Consider the following 24,571-nt stretch of genomic DNA (forward strand, 5'->3'; position numbering starts at 1 on the left):
ACTCTACCTTATGTTATCACCAAAGGACCAATGTGACACGTGGTGTGGTGCATCCAGTAGGTGTCAGCTGCACGTCGGAGGGAACATTGAGCGCATATGCGCATACAAATGAAAAGAAGAGCGTGAGTGCATGCTGCGATGTGTTTTCTAATCTTGGTGGCATCGGCTATTCGACTCTCGTACCAAGCCCGTTGGCACTAATATCCTTCGCTCTACTGATTCTTCTAGCCGTTACCTGGTCCTCCGGTTCAGCCTTTTACCGTCGTTACTTGTTACGCAAGAGAATCTGCTGGAAATATCTGAGATTATAATTATGTGAAATTCTCTTGGGTTTGTGACAAAATAAAACAAAATAAAAAATTTGATAAACCAAAATCCACGCACATATAAGTAAGCGAAAACTTGTACGTAACTCTAGAAATTTGCAATCTAAGTTAGCACGAAATATAAACTTGGTCAATAGCCCGTAAGCTACGCTTTGTTCCAAATACGAAACTCATGATACAATGCAATACACATCGAATGTAAAACAATGTGTAACGATAAATAAATGATATATCAACGAATGCATCGAACCGCCCAGGAGAGAATATTAATTTTAACAATATAGATTTATTTTATCATATTTTAGGATATTTTTTCGGCGATTTATATCTATAAGATACAAATAATTGATTATTAAATAAAATATCTCGTAAAGTATGTATAGCGATAATTCCCTTGCGAACATTTTCTTTTTTAATATACGCGATATATACGCTTCAACCTCCCCCATCACATCGGTAGTGACATAGCGAATGACGCTCGCGCTTTCTGTCAGTCGGCGAAATGACGTGCCGGAGAGCGTTTCCGTTCACGTTTTTGACGGTGTTGGTGTTCTGTGCAACATTCCGACGAGGTGCTCCTGCTGTCGCAGGAACTATCGAAAATAAGAGTGTCACTGAGAAAGCGCAACCAGAGGGTTGCATTGAGTGTGGATATTACAGGTACACGCGGTCGCAGAAAAAACTGGATATAATCGAAGACTGTAGCGTAATATAGAGGAATTGTAGGTGTTTGCAGAGGAAATAATGATTCAGCATTAAGAATGCCTTATCTAAAGTTTCAATTTTTCTGTGTATATATCCATTTATATTTTTTTCTTAATTTATATTACAGAATTATAATTTAGGAAGAAAAGTGGTATTCTTTAGAAGTAATTTTTAAAATAATTTTAAGAAAGTACCATTTTTCTTCTTAAATTATAACTATAAACTTAAAAGTAAGCCATAGGGCTTACTTTTAAGTTTATATAGGTAGACATCATAATATATTTTTTATTGTTCATTGTACGTATATAGATGTCCAGAGAATTCTGGAAAATGCTTGCTGGGCTCGGTACCTGATCCTTGTGGATGTTGTCCGGAGACCGGTTTGTGCGCCCGTCTCCTTGGCGAACCATGCTGGAACGTGAGCATCCCTCTTTTATCTTCAAAGAGCCGTAACGACGGATACTGCGCAAGAAATTATCTATGCGAGTTGCGCTCCGATCTACAAGAAACGGTACGGTACGAAATGCAGTTCGTGCTTACAAAAGTTGAATGAGATCTTTAAGCACACGATTAATTTTATTTTAATATTTAATATTCGAGAAGCAAAATTTATAAAGTCGTTTTCCACAATACCGCGAAGAATATGCATGTCATGAATGTGTTTTGCGTCACTTCTGAAATTTTCAATTTAGTTGCGTAGACGAATTTCTAGAATTTGTTGCTTGTTATTTGCTTAATTTGTTCATTTTAAAGTTTAAATGAACAAAGCAAATTTAAACATAACTGTTTATATTATTGAATTATCGAATTTTAAAGAAGGACTCGGTACATACCTATGTACGACAACTGTTTTGATCACGTGTTTGGATCGTGCACAGTTTTTCATTAGTGTTGTGATTATACCTGATTTCGCACAGTCTCGAAACGATCGTCCAACAGTAACTTACACGAATGTGCGTGGCATTGTCACTGACAACACTTAATGTAATCGTCCATGTAGTATATAGTATAGAATTTAGTCTGATATTTAATTTAAACAAAAACAATACAACATTCCACCTGTTGTTTTATCACAGAATTATTATTTATTATATATCAATTTGCTTTCAATAAATTTTGCATGTATATAATTTACAAGTTGTCGTAATAGAGTCCTTTAAAGAGCGGATTCCTTTAAAGAACATTCGTTGAATTTGCACGAAGCTAAGAAAGCGAGTCATCACGGGCGATATTTATCACCTCCGTAAGTGATAAATTCACTTTCCCAATTAGATTTAAGGGGATCACGTTCTAGATCACTCGGTCTCAATGAGCTCGGCAATGAGAGCTCCGGCTTTCTGGGTTAGTTCGACACAAAAATGGGAATCGCGCGTCATTGCGCAAACGATATCTAACGTAGACCCGCGTATATCATCCACCCACTGTGCTACGTTGTCAGTCAGATCTAACGTAGCTCCAAGATTGCAGCCACCGGCGACTTACGGTCGCTGACCCGCTCCGCGCTGGCCTTTTCGCATCTAATTTCGTCTTGTGCACCGTGGGCCGTGATCGCATTGTGAGAATATATGCGCACACACGTCATGCAATCAAACAATCAGGCAGACCGTTTATGATAGACGCGAGCTGGATAAGAATACTTTTCGCTATATGGTCTTAAAGGGGGTAGGAGAGCCGTATTTAAATAGCCGGAACATCTCTCAAAGGTCGTTCCGGGTAACTGCATGAATACCTAATCATTTTTACATCAACTACTTAATTACATTGAACTCTACATTGAACTATTTAAACAATCACTAATTATTTTCCTTAAGCGAGCTATCTATGAAGATAATTCGCGCGAAATCTGTTTGTGGTGTTTGTATCAGTTCCATAGAAATTCTCAAGATATAGCAAAGACGTCGTGCTGGCACAGAAAGTACCATTTTACCAACTACAAACGATTTAACTTCTCCGTAGTAAAATGGGAAAATTGTTTTGTCTCCGAATATCAGATGAGGGCCATTTTCTGTCTGTAAAGTGGGAAAACAGTAGCAATAAGAAAAATGGCGATAACAACGTCTTAAGGTCTATCCAGACAAACTTGCATAGGTGCATAAGCATATGCATAAAGAAATGGATTGGTCTATTTCCTTATGCATATGTATATGGACCAATCAATTCTCTTATGCTTATCTGGACAGACCTTTATAGTATAGGGGTAACGATGCATGTAATTAACAGAAACGAACAGATTGAATTTTTATGCAGGATGCTCCGGAAGCAACCTGCGTCTGCATGGAACAGAGCCCGGCGTGCGGTAGCAATAACGAAACTTACCCGACGCCGTGCGCATTGCACGAAGAAGCGATGAAACTCAGGAACTCATCTTCCTTGAGGTTGCAACACCTCGGTCCTTGTGAAAGTAGACCTTGGATTCTGTCAACTTTGGAAGATGTTGTCTCATCCTTTGGTCAACGTGTCGCACTCAATTGCGAGGCAAAGGGCTTCCCTGTGCCGGATATCTTTTGGGAATTTCATTCGGCTGATGGGAGAAGAGTGACAAAATTGCCAGGTAAAATGATACAATATTAATAGTACTGAAGTAAAATATTTTACAAAGTATTTTTTGTGCTGCGCGGATTAAAATATACAAATTAATCAAATTGTTCTACATATAATTGATAGAATGTCGATAGAACAAGATTAAAATACATCTGGCAATAGTATTTAAATTTGTCTTAAAACTTACGCGTTATGTGTTGCTGGATAATTATACAAATATGACATGTTACAGAATTTAGTAATTTGTTTTATTCATAGGAGAGGAGCACGAGGCGACAGTACATACGAGCGAGGGCCCAGAGCCCCTTATGCGAACATCTTGGATGCAATTGGCTCGGCTGGATGCAAAACACATTGGGATGTATCATTGTATTGCTAACAATTCCGTAGGAGAAGCAAGCATGTCTTCGTTCGTGTCCATGCAGTGAGATTGTACTTTTATCTTGTGAGACTATCTTTCTGTGTGTACGAATACAACGAAAAAGAAAACGAGCAAACTAATACATTTGGAAGGTTTATTATTATTATTTTTTTTTAACAAACAGACGCATGAAGAATTCTTCGCACTAATGACACTATTCTAAGAGATCACGTAGACTTCATAAAAATGTATAAACGGCAGTTAACTTTTAGAAATCTGCTTGCGATAAGTTAGATACAAGTAAAACTTATTTTGTATACTTATCTATACTTGAAGCTTCTTCAATGTTTTTGCTATATTAAATTTTGATGCTATATTAACTTCTTTCTGAGTCTGCCTGCAACGCGAAGTCCTCGTCCTTCGTCCTCGTTTGTTACCAATCGTTTTGTGGCGGTGGCGGAGGGCTAAAATATATAATTACAGTTATAAATAGAATTTTATTAATAAAACATAATTTTATAACACACTTTTAATATATTGTAATTATCTAAATACAAGATAAAAATTAATATCAATTTACTCTGGCATCTGCCACGTTCTATCGTCATCCGAGTTGAGACTTGCACTAAAGACAGATATATTTTTATTTTTATAGTTTGTTTTAAATCCTTTAAATTTGTTAATTAATTAAGAATGGGATACTAACGCTCTTGTTGACAGTAGGCTAGCATCTTCTACGAATCGAGACGGTTTCTTGTATACCAGTGACAAAATATGAGCCGTTGGTGTGCCGACTATCATGACGATTACGCATATGAATGTAGCAAACCAGAAACCGTTCTAAAAACGCAAACGTGTAAGAAATTTTATGACAAATGCGAGATTATTTACTGCATTAGTCATTCATGCCATTGAATATTTGTTTTTTCTTTCGTTCTTTTATTTATATATATACTTAAATTATTTAATATTTAATTTATACATAATAATTAAAAGGATCTCTCCCATGTGTCTCAAACAATGAAAAAACAAGGGCCAATAAACGAGGAAATAGTAGATGTCAAAAATTTAAAAGTTTATTTCAATCTGATTGATTAAAATAACCTTTTAAATTTGACATATTTAATTACACATACAAAAGGGCTTAAAATGTGAGCACATAATAAGTATCTCAGTCCTTCTAAAATGTCCCACAAGGGTCGACACTTAGATACTTCCGTGGTTATCTCAGAGAATACGTGAGTCCGCCATTGATCTAGGTAATTCGATAGTCGGTCCATGTATAATTTTGTTTTCTGCAAACGATTATTAAACGATGAATTTCAATAGTCTGTGATGTTTTTTTTTCTGAATTTCTTTTAATCTGCAAAGAAGAAATTTTCAACACCATTATTCACCAATTGAGCAATCTTCTCTCCCTGATGATCTATATAATATTGTATTGTCCTCAGATGTGAAATCGATTGATTGACTTGACGCCAAAGAGGTTGCACTTGCAACTCAAGAACAGCAAGACGATAGACCAGATCGTCTTGTAATTTCATTAGCGGTTTCACTCGGTGCAATGTTAGATCCCGCATTGTTGTCCCGATGCTTTGCAGTTCCTTGACAGTACTTCGATCCTGGAGCTGACGGGATACATTGTCCAGTTGGTCAGACAATGTACTTATATCTTTACTCAGAATCGGTCCTTGAATCTACGAGAGGATATAAAATAGCAGTTGAAATTACCGGGGAATAAAAGAGTCGATTTCCCGCAAAATATATTCTTCTTTGCCAAATTTTGCAACTAAAAGTATCATCAATAAAACAATAGGAAAGCTATGTTAATTATGCGAATAATTTGCATATACAAAAGATTATAAGATATTAAAATAAATGTACATGTGTGCGTTATGCACTTGATGAATTAGCGTAGTTATTATAGCTAAATAGACTTTAATTAGTAGTGCCTTTAAACCATATAATCACGGAAATAACTCGCTGTGAAATCCGTGTCGTTTATCATAGTAGCCGTCTAGCATCACGTAGTGATGCAGCTGCGCAATTTGTTACTTTCCTTCAATGCCAGTGGATTTTTCCGTCAAAAAAATTCTTCAAAGCTTGAGTAATTTCGAGCTTTAATCAAGTTATTAAAATCTAGTAAAAACTTTTGCTTTTATCTTAAAATACAAAGGCTTTGTTGTTCACTTGGAAGAACATAAGAATAAAAAGTTGAAGTATATCTAACGTAACAAATAAACGTTTATAAATGAATAGGTACCATAATTCTATGCGCGGTGAGGTTCAAACCACAAGCATATAAGAGATCCTGAAGGCGTTGTCGTAAATTCGGGGTTAATATTTGTAGGCCCTTCAAATCGACTTTGACATTTGAGATTGCTCTAGACAGGCCTGGCCATGCCCAATGCGCAGTCAAATGTTCCAGTTTCATCACGTTTTCCAGGCCGAAGGCGGGATAAGCTGCCTCGTTGTTTCGACATTTTCTGCAAATAAATATTGCAGTTGAAAGCCGTAACACACATTGCAACCATTCGCTATGTCTGTATGTTACAGCCTGAGGGATATATATATATGATAAAAAATATATAAGTAGAAAAATATAATTTATATTCAAACTGCAGTCTATACTCGAACTATGTTTTATATAAATTTTTATTATACTCAACGGTGCCATGTTTTCATTAAAATTTGTGGAATATTATATTTCAAACAATAAAAAAGTTCATTTTATTGAAAATATAATTGCGATATTGATTAAAAAAATATATGTATTTTTTAATCAATAACTCTTTTAATAGTATCCAGTTCGTAATTTTCAATACAACCTATGGTTTGAGGTTGAATATCATAAAGCTTTATTTATTTAGCTTGATTAAGATAATGGAATTTACTCAAAGAGCTCCTTGAGAGGAATTGTGAGTCTTCTTCCTAAAAACATTCGAGTTTCCAGCACAACTTCTATAGTACGATAGTCAGGATCGTACAGCGGTCGACATATCAACATTTCTGTATGGCTGGCGATGCCCAAAGCGACCATGAACACTGCCCATAGTGTAATCGAGACGAAACAGCTCGTGGCCACACCACTGAAATCCGATCGACACACTCAATCTGGCGATCCGTTTTATTAGATCTATAAGATTTATTACCTCCGATCAAGTTCTCTGTTGTCAGAGCTCACTAAATGATAATTTATTATAATATAAATATTTATATTTACGTTGCAATATTGTCTTCTGTATGATAAATACCTGCTGCCATGTGATAAGACATCTGGTAATAAATTATGTTATCTTATCTTTATATATAGTAGTTCGTCTCTTTTGACAAGACAAAAAAGTAATAAATAATAGCACAGTATTATTAAGTATCAATAACACAGTATTTTCATAAATCTCGGCTAAGGTTGGTTGAATTATAATATGTATGTATATAAAAATATATATCTTATAGAAAAGATTATTTAAGAGAGATATATATACGCAACTTGCGAGCTTGTTTTATCATATCATTTTGCATAGTATAATATTATCGAAAATGTTACTGTTACATTATTAATGGTGCAAAATAATATCGCTATATAAAGTACATATGCAGTTAATATGATAAAATTGCCTTCAATTTGAAAGCAAAAACTTCAAATAATGAAAAAGATAGTAAAAAATGGGAAAAAATCGTTTATTTACCAAAAAAACTTGCAAAATAAATAAAATTGCTCTTCTAAAAACAATATTATAGTCCTTGATGCACTTGACGCAATATTTATTAGCTCGTTCTTTTGTTGAAAAGATAAAGTAATATAAAAAGGATTAGAGAAAGAGAGAGAAATTAATTATACTACGCCAAGCTTATTATATACATATACATTAAGAAGCAATTAACTTTAATAATTTAAATATACAATTTTCTTTCTAAATAGCATCTTATAAAAATAATTTATTAATGTATTATATTTTACAGTGTTTAATATAAAGATTATATAATATAATCGATAATTTGCTATTACTAATTTATAATGCATACTTACGTAGTGTGTTGTATTACAATATATATACGTATACATAAGTATAATATACAGAAGTAAAGAGAGTGCATAAGTGAAGTAGTATGTATATTACAATATATCTCTCTATACACTATGTTGATGTTACTCAATAATTTTACAGCTACTAATATCTCTTTCACGATACAATAAATAAAATAATTATTATACAAATCTTCGTGTTATGCAATTACGACGATTATAGCATAAGGTATAAAAAATAGCAAACCTCTAATATGACACTCTGCAATAATAACAAGGATGCTACTGAAAGTATAACAGAATTTTCTGCTTCTACTATGATTTATACGAATTTCATAATACTTGCCACAAAAGAGTTGGACGCACTTTATTTTCGGATGATCCGCAGCGACAACATAAAGCTCCAATCAGCAATGAAAAAACCGGTAAAATGCATAGAGCACTAGCTGCACATGTCACAAATAAATAAAAACATTATATTATATTATATTCCATCAGCTACGTGCTCTGAGTCTTAAAAAATATGTTCTGTTATATTGATGTTATTTCACTGTTTCTTTTTATACTTAATTTGTCGTATTTAATCATTACTTTTATTTTTTAGGCACATTTTATTATATAAATGGCGGGGAAGGGGGGATTCGAATAAATAGTCCTAAATTCTATTTAAAACGTGAAACGATAAAATACTAATGTATTTTATTTCGCGTAGAAAAAATTTTCACGTAGAAAAATGTATATAACTTTAATGTTATTGAGTTATCTTCTTAAATCCGTTACTCACTTGAAAATGCTTCATACGATTCCCGTGATCATTTTCCAAATACCAACGCGGTGAATAACGGGAGAATGTGCAATGTAATCTTGAGAAATTTTTACGTACCTGTTCCGACGATCCATCTGATATGCTCAAAAGCAATAACATGAGGTACAACGTAATCCGTGATGTTTCTCGCAGAATCCAGCTGCTTTGAAAGTTCGAAACTGTTCGTTTCCGCAGTGCGCGTTTGATCGACAATCCTGGCACGTGCTGCATCGATCTCGCGTCGAATTTCTATGGAAATATAGAGAATCTTTTTATTTGTTACTTCATAATTTTCGCTATTCTTTATATTATATCATGAATGTCTTCGTAAAGAAAGGATATATATCCCAATACGTTGAATTTTGATGATATACCTAATCTTTAATATTAAAGCTATTAATTCCATTAATTTTATCTCTAATGTAAAGTTATATAAACTTTGTGATATCTGTGAAAGTTACAATTAACATAATTACTGCGTCAAATATAATAACGAGAGTCTCAAGATAATTCGATAATACTTCTCATAATATTATATTTTACTGTTCCGCGAGGACAATTAAGTTTCTCAAGTAGTAATTTTCACATCAATTGATAATATTATTAAAACAATAGAAGACAGATAGCGAACAACTCAATTGCAATATCTTACTTTTCTTAAAAAGAAGTGCAAGTTATACTACTTACAGTCAATTCTACATGACGGAATTTTACATCGAAATCATTTGATCGTTTATCTTGTATACTAACACTAAAAGGCTGGCATTCATAGTCAGATCTTATACATAAGATCGTCTTAAGTTCATCTTTAGATACTCCGTAGCCAATGAAACGAGTCGTACAGCATCTAAAGATAAACTTAAGACGATTTTAAATATAAGATCCGACTATGAATACCGGCCATAGAATACATTATTCTAACGGCAAACTTTCTTCGTAATAATCAGGAGTCTTCATCGAGCGAATGTACATACAGAAACTGCTTGGTAACAACCTGCGATCGACAGACGTTGAGCTTGTTCGACTTTATCGTCACAGCAATGGGACGAACCTTTACAAATTTTTTTTGCGACTTTTCTTTTCACATAGTAATATTAATGCGATATGGATTTCGCATTAGATGCCGACCGTCACCTCTCTATCGGATCTGTCTGCCGATGGATGGCGGCGGGCGACAAGCATTATTGGTCGATGGCGAGTTGAGGGAAGTCGACAGGAGTACAAGTCCACGTCGTTTCGGTTCATCGGCATTCCAGCGTTGTAGCATCCATCATCCCAGGTTCCTTCGGGAATCTTCTCAATTTTCTTTATTAATAATTTCCTTTAACGCATTCTTATGCTTTATTAATCGAAAAAGCAATATCCATCCTTCAACAACACGGACTTCTTACAGCATGTTTAATGTCACCTCTATTATTTGCGAATATTTCAAAATATAAAGCTGGCAAATATACGTGTTTATCCAATATATGCAATTAACGTATTTTATTCATCGCAGGTATTTAATAAAGAAATAATAAATTGTGATAGACAATTTATAATACTGTCATTCAAACCAGACTGCTGCGTGCCAGTAAAAATTAATTATAAATAAAAAAAAATAAAAAACAGAACAGATTTAGAGTTCGAGAAAAAAAGATAAATACATATATAATTTTGATTGCATGGAAATTCCTTTAAACTGATTTAATTTAACTTTTCAATTTCATTCTGCGCCTTTAGAATTTCATCTAAAAATGATATAGAGTATTTCGATTTTCAAATATCTACACTAGTAAAAAACGGATTGATATTTATAGATATATAAGATTATACGTCCACAAACACTCACACACACACACACACACACACATATACATATATATGTATATACACATTTATAATACGTATTACATTTTTATATATTATAAATTCTTTTTCAAATTTATCTTATTATACATTTGCAAAGCACACATGTCGGCATCTAATAAAACAGCAAGTAGAATAGATCCGTGATATTGTCCGACGCGACAAGCCGTCAACGCGTGACTCTCTTAGCATCAATCACCGATCCCATCGCGAAAGTTTATACGGGTGTCTCGAGAAAGATATATAGCATGATCGCGGGGTTCACGAAGATGTTTGCTCGAAGCATTTACCGCATTTCGTTTGTCTATTAAGGATAAAGTCTCCTGACTCTCCCTTTTCCGCCGCACGGTCTCGTGCTCATCGCACTCCGGGGCAGAAACGCTGACGCGAAATTCCCCTCGGCCCGTGACGAAATATCGTTTATACAGTGAGACGTGGAAAAAGAGCAGGAAGAGTGCGTAAAAACTGCTATTGAGAAACGCGACGTTCCGCGCTAAACGACTTCGTCTAAAGAGCAGGGAAGAATATAGAGGAAAGGGGAATCTTTTCAAAAGATGATTCATGCATGCGAATTTTATAAGCTTCTTTTTATCAGGCTAAAATTTTTGTAAGTATAATTCCAAATGCACGCAACACATAACATTTATGGGAAATAATCCATACATTTAAATATTGACCATATTATTGGTTGCTATATAGAGAAAAAAATTTCAATATTTTTTAAATTATTATAAATAGAATACCTTCAGGCAGTAACCAGAAATTTTATTTTATATTTTTATTATAGCTTTTGTGATTGTAAATTATTCTTGGAATAATCCTCCATTTGGAAATAATCTATTGCGACGAATATGTATTCGGGATATTTCACGCTGGAAATTCATGCGCGTTCTATCCGCAGAATTAATACATGCGTTACATATTTCTTGGAAGCTGTCAACATTTCGGAAGACTTAAGCTTTGAATCTGAAATAAGATATTCTTTATAAAGCTTGGCGAAAGCTGTACTACGTTCTTACGTGCTTTGAAGATGATTGAAAGATGATGAAGAATTAATGTCCGAGGGATTCTAGTCTTCGTAATGTGCAAACAAATTATACGTAAATATATAAATTTTGTTAATGTAAGAAAAACATAAACACACATGTTGCATTTGCATTGACTTTTTTTTTCGATTGCATCGATTCAGAGTATTTTAATTATCAGAACATCAAAATGCACTTTCCTAGAACTAACAAGTTTGTGTTTTCTCAACTTCGTTGGCGATAAAACGTGATCTGGCTCAGTCTGGTTTGTTTACTTTCCTTCAAACTTATAATATGCCTTAAATATATCACGGTTCCTAGCATGATGTATAGACAAGGATACATAGTATAGATAAAGGAGAATATCGAAGAAGAACACTCAGCGGAGATAACGTGAGCGTTATGAATCTACAAAAAGATATTTTCTTCGGAACTTTGCTTTTTCATTGCATCTCTGGTTCTTCGATATTGACTTTATGTCGAAATATTGTTTGTGAAATATCGCGTAAAGTGGAAAAAAAAAAAAGATTTTGGAAGTTTGATATTGTCTGCTTCAAAGTAGCATTTCAAACATTTATAATCGGATCCTCCACACACACACACACACATAATATGAGAAATCTATTTTTAACATTCTTTGTTCTATCAAAGTCGGCTTTCCTCGCCGTTATTCCCTCTGCAAAAGTTTTCAAGTTATACGAAACGCACTGATATTAGTGTTTAAAGTACTCCGAGAGTCTGCTGCAAAATGTTGAAACAAGTATATGCATTTCTATACGTCTGTGCACCTGCACGATAGAAATAATTCTCGCGCCGCAAAACCTATCAGACTTATTTTCTTCGAAACTCCGTAAGACTTCATTCTTTAAGGCAGTCGAAATACGCGGGACGCATTTCGCGCAGCGACCAATCAGAGCAAGATCTATCGACATTTGCTACGGTTTAATCGCGGCAAATGTTACTTCCATATTCCCGCGTTTCTTTTTTTTTCGCCCTTCTCTTCTATTATTTGCGGCTGTAGATTGCGTTCCTTCTTGATTGCCGCTCGAATTTGCACGCGATGGGAACTGACACGTTTGTTCGTACAATACTGAGAAATTAATCAAAAGCTAACGGACATTTTAGTATTGTAATTATTATAAGTTTTTAAGTTTTAATTATTAAATTAAAATTCAAATTATATATTAAAAAATTATTATATTATATTATATTATATATAATTATCAACAAATATATATAATTATATTGTATTAGTAATTATATATAAAATTATCAAAATCCAGGTTTCTTACATTATTATTACGTAATTAAACGTAAATCATTATAAAAATAACATAAAATATTAAAATAAAATATTAATAAATCAAATTTATATTAAGGACAAATTTTTACAGTGTTAATTAAACAACATGTAAGTACAAAAAAGTACTAGAAACTTGGAATATGTATCCAGTATATCTTCGCGTTTGTAAATTATGCGAGTTATGCCGTGAAATAATAATTGTTCGTGTCATTTGTTAGTTTGCCAGTGGAACGTTGTTAGCCATTTATCCAGCTTAATTCGCATCATCTCGCGTAACATCCACAGAAACCTGGCAGTGACGGTACTAATTTAGCTTTCTTCGAGAACGCGAGCTCTTCGGCGAAGTTTCTACGCTCAAGTGCCGTTGCGATCTCCGCGTGGCGTCGCGTGTGCCATAACGTCATATACATAATACATATGGCATCAATGTCAGAAACTTTTCTGTCGCTATATAGCACATCACTTTCTTCCGTCTCCTACCTCCTTCCCGCATTCGACCTTTTCTTAGTCAAATAGCTGCATGCTCAACTAAATTTTGTAGAGTCCACATTCTCCGAACGCACGTTCGGCTCGGCTGCAATTGGTTTGTATCGAAAAAAGCTCCCTATCGAAAATGCGGGTCTCGTGGCTTTTTTCCGATATAATATCAATTCGGGGAATGGAACCGTGAATATTCTACCTACGGTTGCGAGCATCCAGCGTGATCCGAGCGATGTGATGCGGTACATGGAGGTATTCCCCGCGAACTTGACGTCCCGCTTCCGTCAAATTTTCCCGACTGGTACTCCGTAGACGCAGAAGACGATCGTCTCTTAGTAGCTGCGATAGAAAATATAGAGGGTATCTCAAAAGCAAAACGACTTTTAGTAACAGATCTAGTGGCAGTTTTGAAGTTCGTACATTTTAAGATAAAGATAAAGAAATTTTGTTCATATCTTTTGCTATAAACAATTTATCTCTTTTAATTGAAATTTTTCTATTTTGCTATTAAAATTTGACTTGTTTATTCTGAAACTACCGATATGAAGACAGACAAGAATGGAGTTACTCATACGGAGAGTAAAGAATGCATCGATATTAAATCGGCGGTGGAACGAATTGTCTGAAATAGTGAATTTGTAATATTTTTCACGAAGTAACGGACTTTTGTAAAACAATGCGAAGGCAGTGTGATTTTAAGAAACAAATAAAGTTGTGTATTTTTCACTAATAGGAATTTATCGAGGTAAATCTCTAACTTGGAAAAACTTCGGAACATTGAATGGATGATAAATCGAGGTGGAGAAGCGGAAGTTGCGCGAGAAAAACATTTGCTGTTATTGTGTAACGTAGTTGCATTCATTTAATAACAATGAGAAACATATGGGTGCACTTGAATCTGGAAGTGTATTACTTATATGTATTTGCATATATGTACATGCAAGGAGGTATGTAAAGAGGTGTGTAAGGAGGCTTCGTGACTAATGAAAGATGGAGAGACCCTTGAAAAGTTTCCGCTGCGCAGTACTTTGATACAAGTTGTCGATTTAAGCAATCATTTTTCAATTTAATATTTTTCAAATGTCAAGTTTTTGAAATGTGTAACAAAATTAAATTGATAAGTGACACTAAAAATACTGTACTAAAATATAAACATTACTATTGCTATGAAACTCACACAATTACAGCGCATAATATATGTAATTAAATAATGAAAAATGTGAAGTAAGCAGAGGGAAAAATGAAACCTATTAGGATAGAAACACATGTAAAACATTTTAATTCAGTCACGCGTAAACGTCGAAAGAGAAGGAGAGAGAGAGAAAGAGAGTAATTTTAATTAAAATTCTGAGAGATAATGCAAGATAAATATCGTTATAGCTCTTGAATTATATACATACGTTAACCACTGTAATTTTGATTGTTTATTAAATAAATGCATTTTATCCTTTAATATTTATTTTACTATTTTCATTGCTTTATATAAATAAAATGGAGAACCATAATGAAAATGTTGCCGCGAATCGAATCGTTTATCCCGACCGAGCGAACCCCGGAATGCGTTAGCCCGAACGAACGTCAATCGTAAAGTTTATTCACCCGTTCTATCCGTAGATCCAGGCGAATCCCCGAAGAGTCAATGACAGCACAAAGAGAACGATCTGGACCCGAGCATGCTCTCACCGCACCTTCCAAGTCCCGCCGTATCTCGTCCGTTTCCCTACTCAATTCCAATCCGAGTTCGTGAGCTCTCTCACCCTCCCTGAGCAAAGATTCGGTTCTGGCGGATAACTCTTGCGCCGCTGAAACGTGCGATACGATACCATTAACGATGTGTAAAGCCTGTATTCACTTGTTTCTTACCTTCGTTTGCCTAACACCTTTATCAGAAACTAGTGCAGAAATCATCTAAGTTTACAGAAAATCGAACTCTGCATCTGGATAATATCTGGCTCAATTTATTACAGAATTGAGTGCCACTAGCATCGACACTTAATGAACGCGGAATGTTTGTTTCTTAATTAGGGATAAACTTTGGATGTCATCGTGTGAAAGATACAAACCTACTATACCGCTGATGTAAAGTCTTCGTTCTAATTAAATAACTATCTACATTTATCTTCGTCCGCGTCTGATAATAACTCACATCGATGGACTTAATAATCTTGGAACGAACTTTCAACATACTGGATGCTCGAATAAGCTATCAAACTATTAGCCGCGACAACCGAAAGTAATAACGCACGGTATAACGAAGCAATTTATAAGACGCCGTTATATATTCGCTATTTACGTATTAGACTTTGTCTGCGCTGATGAGAAATATACGATAACGATATCACGTCTCCGAGCACTTGCCACAGTAACAGGTTTTCGTTACTTGAATTAATTCGCTACGAACGCACACCATCAAGAAAAGCGATCCTACAGTTTTGCCCCGTGGCTACATCTCCAGACGAAGTATACGGCGTGTGCTGCGAATTAATACATCATCGCAATACTGCGCAGAGAAAAGAAAGAGTTGAAGAAATCGTAATAATAAAAATAGTTATTATAGTTACACATATATACACATATATTATATATGTATCTATTATAACACGTAAAAGTATGTAGACGCTAACTAATAATACATTTGGAAATGTGAACATAATAATTATCATGCGACGGTTTGAATTGCAAAGTCTCTGAGAACTTCTTCTGTGCACACACAGTGGAAATTTTGTCTAATTAAAACTTTTTAGCTCGGATGGTGTGTGTGATTTTGCCTTTCTCATTTATGTTGGCTCAATATCGGCAGCCTGTTATTTACTTCGACTTTTACTTTGTAGAGATTCATATATATATTTCCCATTATCTCCAGCTATATTAAAGCCACATAACTTTTATACTTTTTAATTGCTCGACAAGCTGTGCATAAAAATTTATTGATAGAAGCAAATCTTCCGCAGAATAAAACATAATTAATTTATTTTAAAAAACAATTTACTCTCGCGTGACTTTTATTAACATTTTCTTGTAAGCAAATGACGTATTACGAGTTTATTTCGGAACACCCGATACAGAGTACTAAGTATAGCGTGTAAGTATGATACACGTGTAGTGATTAGGCGAGGAGTTGCTCGAAAGGAGATGGCAAGAGTGAGAGGCCCGTAGTTGCGGTAGTGCCTCCTAATTTAGTTAGTACACTGTTAGTAACTTAGTACCGTGACTAAGTGACATTCCAGGTCGAGAAGGTCACTTGACGGCGGTGAGTACACTTGAAGACCGAATAACGTTACCAGAAACAACTTAAACCAGCGTGACGTCGGGTAAATTGGCGGTCCCAAAAGTAGCATGTTACATCTGTACGTTGCACATCAGGCATCTTAATTACATACGCTTGACTAACTAAACAGTATTAGATATTCAATAGCGTTGATATTGAATATATAAACGTGGGGTACAAGCAAACTTAACGTAAGAAAAGCATTAAGTTCGAAGTAATTAAAATCGGCGTCTTCCATTTCTACAAAAGCTATTCATTTAGAGAGTTAATAAAATTTGAATAAACGTGACTCGATACGCGCGACTCTTATTCTATCGAAACGTGAAATCTTGAGTGATGAGTAAATGGCGCGACGAATGATCGCGTGATGCACTGCAGAATTCGATGAAACCACAGAAGTCGTTAGATTTATTGTGACCGCGATCCGTTCGTGAGGCAATGAGTGAACGACGTGGTCGCTCTTCCACACGAAAGGTATAATTCGACGTATAAATTATTATACGTAGAACGCGAGTACGTTGTGTAGATATTCACTGTTAGAAGTAGTGCGTGAATATCACACACTTTATCGCGTGTGATGTGTGTCCGCCGTTTTAAGACGTCTGTAAGTGTGTTACTTTTTCACGCACGAATAAGTGTTTGATTATATTAGCGTGTGTGATTGCAGTCCTCTTAATGCTAGAGGAATCTCCTCTTCTTACAAATCAAACGAATATTTACCCGACAAAAAAAATTATTTATTTCGAAATTTTATTACTATTTTATAACTAAATTTGTTTCTTAAGATGCAGTCTATGATTATAAATATTTTCTCGTATTTGAAAAAACACTTACCTTGGTGGGATTCGAACTCGGGACCTCTGGATCGTGAGCCAACTGCCTTACGTGGTAGACTACTTCTTAATTTGATGTAAGTGTTATATATAGTCTACATATGTCATAACCAGCGCAAATATATAATTTTTCAAAAATCATCTTAAGAAACAAATTCAGTTTAAAAAGAGTAATAAAATTTTGAATTGTGGCGCTTATATATAGCTTTTATATTCTATAAATAGAGAAGACGGGCTAAATAAGAGCCATGGCGCTGTTGATGGTGCGCAAGTTTTTATTACCATCAACAGCGTCATGGCTCTTATTTAGCAGGTCTTCTCTACTTGGATTTTCCAAACTGAGCCTACACTTCGAATTTATATATTCTAACTCATCACATATATAAGCGTTGCTGATGCGTACCTGCATTATATGTGACTGGTCAGTGTGTGACTAGTAAGTGTGTTATTATACTCAGTGTGTAACTTTCCCGCAAATGTATTATATTCACACACATAGAAACATTACACATGTGTGAATACTATGGTGCTTGACTATTTCATACACTGGTGGATGTTTTACTAAATTCACACGTTGAAGTGTGTGTTTTATACACATAACCTAGTGCGTTTCCCTGTTTTTCACGCGTGCACATTGAGACACAAGTGCATGAACGTTTGAAAAATCATACATTACACACGTGTGACGCATTAATATTCACACATGTGTGACAGGTCCACTTCTAACAGTGTGGCAGTTATGAATATGCAAACATTTCGGCGTACAGCCACCTTGCCATTCCGACAAATATTGGTACAGAATATTCGGCAATATCCATATCGGATATAGCGGTCGGAATAAAGGGCAACTAATTTCTCACGTTACAGGATGTAGTAATAAGTTAAGAGAGCCTTTATCTACTTTAGACTATCAATATATGCAGCTGCAAAATGCGAAATCCCAGTCCCGTAATTTCTTGCGGCTGTGTATAATATCCAATAGACTTTCGTGGAATAGATTACGACGCAAAATGCATTATTCCTAGCGTTTAGAAATTATTACCATTAATTACAGAAATTACATCCAGAAATTAAAAATAGCCGGAAAAATTGCGCTTGACATACGATTTTGACATTGTATGAAACTTTGCTTCCTATTTTTTTTATTAAAAAAATTTTATTATATGTTTTTATTATAGCTTTTACCATTTCCCAGGTCAACGAGCGCATCCAGTGCCACGTCAAGTCCAGTCTCGGCCGAGAGCTCGGCCTGCACAGGTTTGCCCAATAATTCCTCGACATCTGTAAAACACGAGCGAAATATTAGTGCGTGAGTCTCTCTGTTTTTAGTTAACAGATATATTCCATTAATATACAAATATCGCACATGCATATACAAAAGATAAACGATGTCACAAGCATAGACCACTTAATATTCTGTAGGTCACTTTCGGTAATATATTGGCTGGCGTTCTATCAAAAAGATTTCCGCCGATCACAGTTCCGAAGGCCCGACAAAAGTGCGAAATCATTAGAATATTGAACGAGACCATAAAGAGCGGCGATGGGATGAACATTAAAAATGGGCTGTGATCGCCTCGGGCTAACGAACACGCGAAATTCATGTAGTATATAAACGCGAGCGACATTGTAAATCCCGTCACGTCGGTGCGTGGCTGTAATAATTTATCCGTCCTGTATCCGCGTCGGTTATCGCGATCTGATAGGAATTTTGGACCGGCGCAGGTGGTTTGATAATGCAGGTCTTTGACGGTAACACAAAATTTCTGATTTGAATTGATAACAATTAAAATGTATTCCCATTTCTTGTACGAGAGATTTGCATGGGATTTTCTGGCAAAGATAGATGGCAGAAAATCAATATTCGCCGATAAACGCAGATAAACGGCGTGCATGGGTTTATAGCGGCCAATACTTTGGAATCTCGAGTTTAATTTGCGGTATCGATCATGGGGATGTATGTGCGATACGGCAGGCTCTTATGATATACGTTTTCAGTATATAGACTCCGAAAGAAACGACGTAGTCACGTTGTCGATAAACCGTATCGTTGTCGTTCCACTTGGCGCACGGTACGTGATCTGAAATCAAGACGGGTTTTGGCGGCGTGTACGCGCGTGTATGCTTTGTGCTGGCCAACGTGCATAATGCCCGTGGTTGTATTGCACTAACGAGCTCAATTTGCTCGGGGGTAGTTAACGTGCCAGTGGCGATGGATCCATTACACGACGATTATAGACTGTCGATAGCTTTCATTAGACACCTATGCGTCTCTCCGGTCGCGAGAAACGTCATTAGACGACGGCACCGGACATCGGCACTTTGATAATTCATGCGTTCGGGGGCCCATCATAACCGGAATTTGCTGAAGCGAATCGCATCGCAGAATCGCCGGGAAAGAAGTTTATATAAATATTTAAAAATGTTCCCAATTTGGAAGCAAGCTCAGTACGATGCGCTTAATGAGTTAATGGTCGGAATGTGTCTTCTTTTTCGTTCCATATCACGAGCTACAACAGAATATTATTTGATATATGATTCACCGTTTGGAAATAAAAGGTAGACCATCATCGCATTTATGCATTACAAAAATAAACGTGTGAAAGATTTATAGTCTTTCTGTCAGAAGTGGAAATTAAAGCACTTTGTTTTTCAAATAAAATGGAAATGGCGCAGTACCTAAAAAGTACGAAAGAGATGTTCGTGTCTAACATGGTGTTCTCTCTTTCGAATAAGATAGAATTATTCTAATTACCAAAATTAAATGCTTCCTTATCGCGTACACATGCTTTTTTCTCGCGCATTTCTTGCCGTGGACGCAAGCCAAATCAACTAAATCGTTATACCATTAACAGATGAATTTATCATGCAAATGAATCTATCATGAGCGCAAGCGAAATGAATGCAGAACATAAAATATTGCAAGCAGCCACACACCCTGCGAGAGAGAGAGAGAGAGAGAGAGAGAGAGAGAGAGAGGGGGGAGGGAGAGAGAGAGCGGTTAAAAATATTCCAACCTGCCAGCAAATGCGTCAAACGTACATGGATGTACCGTAAATGTAAATGTATATATAATTCACAAGCGTTACACACCATTTAACTAAAAATATTTCTGGTTGCGGCATATGGCAAGAAATTACCCTGTGTCAGTGAGTACCTTGATATCATGCATAAAATGAATAAAGATAATCAAACCGAACAAAAGCTTTTGAAAATATTGATATAATTTTATATTTGACTCCTTTGTTGGAGCTCATGAGCCACAAATATGAAAAATTCAATAATCTGATATTGCTCCTCATTACTTATGTATATTCTCATATTGCTGCATATTAACTCGTGTTTCGAAAATATTACACATCATTTAATTTTCTGTGCATTAGTTACTTAGTGATTTTTAATTTTAATAGTGATGTAAAAATTTAGTCTTAAAAATCTTATTAAAATTATAATAAAATTCATAATGTTTAAATATTGGATTTAAATGCGTCACTTTTATACTGGAGGTTAAAGTTGCTTAAGCTCTAGCAGTTTATCGCGCACTGTTAAATTGTTAAGCTATGTTAAACAGTTTGAGTCCGACCACATTTGCGGTCAAGTTTAAACATGCGATAGAATCGATTAAATTCGGCAACGTGCAGACGATTGTAACGTTAAACGCGGGCCTACTAGTGATGAAATTAGCCAGTTTGCGGCTTTCGTTCAAGAATCAAGTGCGGAGGGTCGCTTACAACCGAGCGCTATGTTGCATCAAAGTAAGCGAGCAATCGAACCGCAAGCGGTTCTCCGCACTCGACTCTACTCCGGAAATTAGTTAATCGGCCGTGAGTCGTATTTTCTATTGCCATTAGCGGTAACGAAAAATTCTTTTCTCTCTCAATAGAACAAAAGGATTTTTTCTCAAGCAAAAGCAAAAAAAAATAGTGCGAAAAATATGTTATATTAAAATGCGAAAATGTTTTACAAAGATATTATAAATTTTTATTTAGATCGTCTTTTAAGCATTTCGTGTATTATAGCGCTTAATAAAGATCTCGCATTATAGTCTCTATATATATAATTTTAACGTTTTTTTCTTATTTTTTGCTTGTTTGTGCCCGTTAGGTACTTCTCACACGTCTGTCATAACGAGCGAAGGTAGAAAGTCTGGAAAACCAGCACATTTAAGACAGAACGCAATTATAGTAACTGGGTTATGTTCGTGTACAACACGCTAACAGGAAAGAGCATTCGGTAAGCATCTCAGGCATGTTCATAGTTACGGCTATGGTTAAAAGTATAGTTTTGCACATTGTCTTCGTTGAACGCTTCGTTGAACGCGATAAACTGATGCGCTCTTTTTACCCGAAGGAACTTTCCCGCGGTCCAGTGTCTTAATACTGTTAAAAAGAAAATTTCACTCACTGTCCAGATCCGCGAGGATCGCTTCGCTGGCTACGTCTAAACTTCTCGTGAGGCACTTTCGCAGCTGTGATGTGGTGTCCGCGTGATAGTCCTTCAAATCCTGCAACGCCGTCTCTACTGTCATAGGGAGTTTCGCGATCCCGACCGCAACTGCCTCGTTGCATATTATCATTGTCACCATGCAAGACCTGAAAGCCACGCACTAAGGATTATGAATAACGTAGCGAATGCTTGCTTTAGGTAAAAGGTTTTCCAACGTCGTAAGACGAATAATTGCCTACTCTTAAACCTCCTCTCTCTTCCAACTAACTTTATTTGTTCTCGACTCATATCGCTCTAATGTTAATATAGTATTACAATTATTTAAATGCAAATGTAAATCAAAAAATGATTAACATATTTGTGTACATATTTAATAGGTATTCTATAAATGTCAATTATCTATCTTTCTATTAAAAATTATTAAAAACAAAACAAAGTAACTGTAATTTATATCAAGTGCAAAGTAATAAAGAATCTTCCGTATTAATTTTAAAATCTTTTTGTAATCGTGGGAATTTTATCGTCGCTAAGTTCGCGACGATTATGTACTCGCGAAGTGTAATCAAGAAGGACAGAAGTATCAAGGAACACGGGTAGGGTTGGAAGTGAAGGTAATAAGTTTTCGGAGCGTCGTCTCTAAGAACGGAGAATCGTCATAGATCCTACCCGAGTATAAAGACGAGAACGGCGAGGAGAAATGCGAGAACACCGGGATGCCGAGGAGGTTTGTAATCCTCTCTGATTGGACGACAGGCGAGCCAAAGTTCCGTGCCAGGTATTATGCAGGCCAGTACGCAGCACATGCCTACTAAGCCCAAGAAAGCTGCTTCCACGTGCATAGACTGTAAAAGTAAGAATGATACTTTTGAGAAATTCTAGCAGCAATATTCGCGCGACGGTTAAGATCGCAAAAATTATGAATCGCGCACGTCGCACGTCGTAAGAAATTCTCTTCGAGAAGTACGAAACGCTCGGAAATATCGGAGGTTCCGTCGCGAGGATCTAATGAAGACTTGCATTTTCTTTAATGATCCACTTCGTCGTTCGCCGGTTAAATATTTCTGAATTCTCAGCGTAATTTTGCCTTACCTCGGAGATCAATTTAGTAGTGCTTATGCGATTTTCCACGGCGTCCGCTAGTAAATCTGTAACGAGCGAGAAGAATTATAATTTTCTCTATGCATCGCTAATTGGAAGGAAACCGATAATAGTCTGATAGAGCCTGAGAACTCTATTAAGCTTTTAAATTACTTGCTAAACCTAGAACCATTAAACCATTGGATAAAATACGATAAAAATAAATTCGCACGTTGGTAATATGTTGTAATATTTGAGAAATAAATAAAAAGAATTTTGCTTCCTCTATACGATCGTATTGTGCCAATGATTATCGATCTGTTCTCGTATAAATGTCACTCCATATACAAGTGAAAGATATCTTTTAATTGCGATTCGCAGCCATCTGTGAAAAATCAGTCATAGGAATAAAAACTATAAAATTTCAAGCATTTAAACGAAGATACGTTTGAACGAACAGACGTTAAATGCATGAGTCATGCTTCGTAGCGTACGTTTTACACGTGCAAAATGTTGCTCTTCTTTTTTTCTAGTTGAAACAGCTTGCGTATGAATTATATAGCTATAGACGCGTCGTAAAACGCTGATCATTTGATTCGAAAACGAATTTGTCGAGACATACGTATTTTAAAATCTTATACGAGCTCGCTAAAAAGAGATCACGCGAAAAAACATTTGCGATCTCCATTAAACCGTACCAGCCGGTATGTCGTAAGGTTGCACGAAAGGCAAGAAGCCTCTAAGGAAATCGAAGGCGAACCATCCCTTATCGAGATGCAAACTCATCATCTTGTAACGCTCCTCCGTGGTGAATTTCGGGAACTTGAGTTTCGGTTTCTCGTCCCAGTCCTTGGGTAAGGTCAACGTCCTGGGATGCGACACGTTCGAGTTGTTCTTCGTACCGTCCACGAGCACGTCCGCCGTCATCGTGTCCGTCTCGCCCTCCCGTGCCTCGTTTCGGGAACGAAGAATGAGGAAGCTGTCGGTGGTCGAGCAATTGTTACTGCTCGGGGTCGAATCAGTTGAGACCGACTCTTGAAGCGTGTACGCCCTCGAGATTGCGACGAGCAAAAGAAATACTGCAAGTTTTAGAGAAGCGGATCTTACACAATATTGTCGCCTTGCCGCTCGCGCGCAAATTGGAACGACGATAAAAATCCATTCGGCATTGACGATTTATAAATTGTGGCAATTATTTTAACATGTAGAATCAGAACTGTACAAAAGAATCTGTTATCTCTCCAAGCGTTTCCACGAACTTGAGCGACTTTGCACGCTTCCTTACTTCTTCATTTTTTATATTTTTCCACGATACTTGAAGTCGGATTGCATTGTTTCATGTTGCGTTTAAGTGGCGGTAAAACTGAAATTCCAACTAACGCTCTCCGGATATCATTCGCCGCTTTACATTCCGCTTAAATGAAGATAACGTTACGACAATGTTAAAAAGAATCTGCGCATTAAAAAAAAGTATAATACTATACGTGTTGCTTTTGTCTTTTAATAGTTTAACCGCGATGTTAAAA

General features: G+C 36.0%; 2 protein-coding genes across 2 annotated transcripts; one reads left to right on the forward strand and one right to left on the reverse strand.

The window, feature by feature from the left end:
- Nucleotides 1-816: 816 nt before the first annotated feature.
- Nucleotides 817-4,459, forward strand: LOC139769279 (insulin-like growth factor-binding protein-related protein 1). The gene is made up of 4 exons (XM_071700191.1): nucleotides 817-986; nucleotides 1,341-1,542; nucleotides 3,279-3,582; nucleotides 3,831-4,459. The coding sequence occupies exons 1-4, from the start codon at nucleotides 829-831 to the stop codon at nucleotides 3,998-4,000; spliced, it is 834 nt and encodes a 277-aa protein (XP_071556292.1). The 5' UTR covers nucleotides 817-828; the 3' UTR covers nucleotides 4,001-4,459.
- On the reverse strand, nucleotides 4,271-24,385 carry Prom (prominin). The gene is made up of 17 exons (XM_071700116.1): nucleotides 24,361-24,385; nucleotides 23,744-24,124; nucleotides 23,058-23,113; nucleotides 22,635-22,810; nucleotides 21,927-22,114; nucleotides 18,708-18,803; nucleotides 15,021-15,223; nucleotides 13,625-13,760; nucleotides 8,844-9,014; nucleotides 8,307-8,406; nucleotides 6,828-7,022; nucleotides 6,197-6,419; nucleotides 5,331-5,630; nucleotides 5,070-5,228; nucleotides 4,640-4,773; nucleotides 4,514-4,558; nucleotides 4,271-4,397 (listed from the first exon to the last, which is right to left on the reverse strand). The coding sequence occupies exons 1-17, from the start codon at nucleotides 24,383-24,385 to the stop codon at nucleotides 4,367-4,369; spliced, it is 2,619 nt and encodes an 872-aa protein (XP_071556217.1). The 3' UTR covers nucleotides 4,271-4,366.
- Nucleotides 24,386-24,571: the final 186 nt, after the last annotated feature.

The sequence above is a fragment of the Temnothorax nylanderi genome, unplaced genomic scaffold (genome assembly GCF_030848795.1).
Source record: "Temnothorax nylanderi isolate EJ_2023f unplaced genomic scaffold, tnyl_v1.0 TNYL_tig0021_pilon, whole genome shotgun sequence".
NCBI classification, from domain to species: Eukaryota; Metazoa; Arthropoda; class Insecta; order Hymenoptera; family Formicidae; genus Temnothorax; species Temnothorax nylanderi.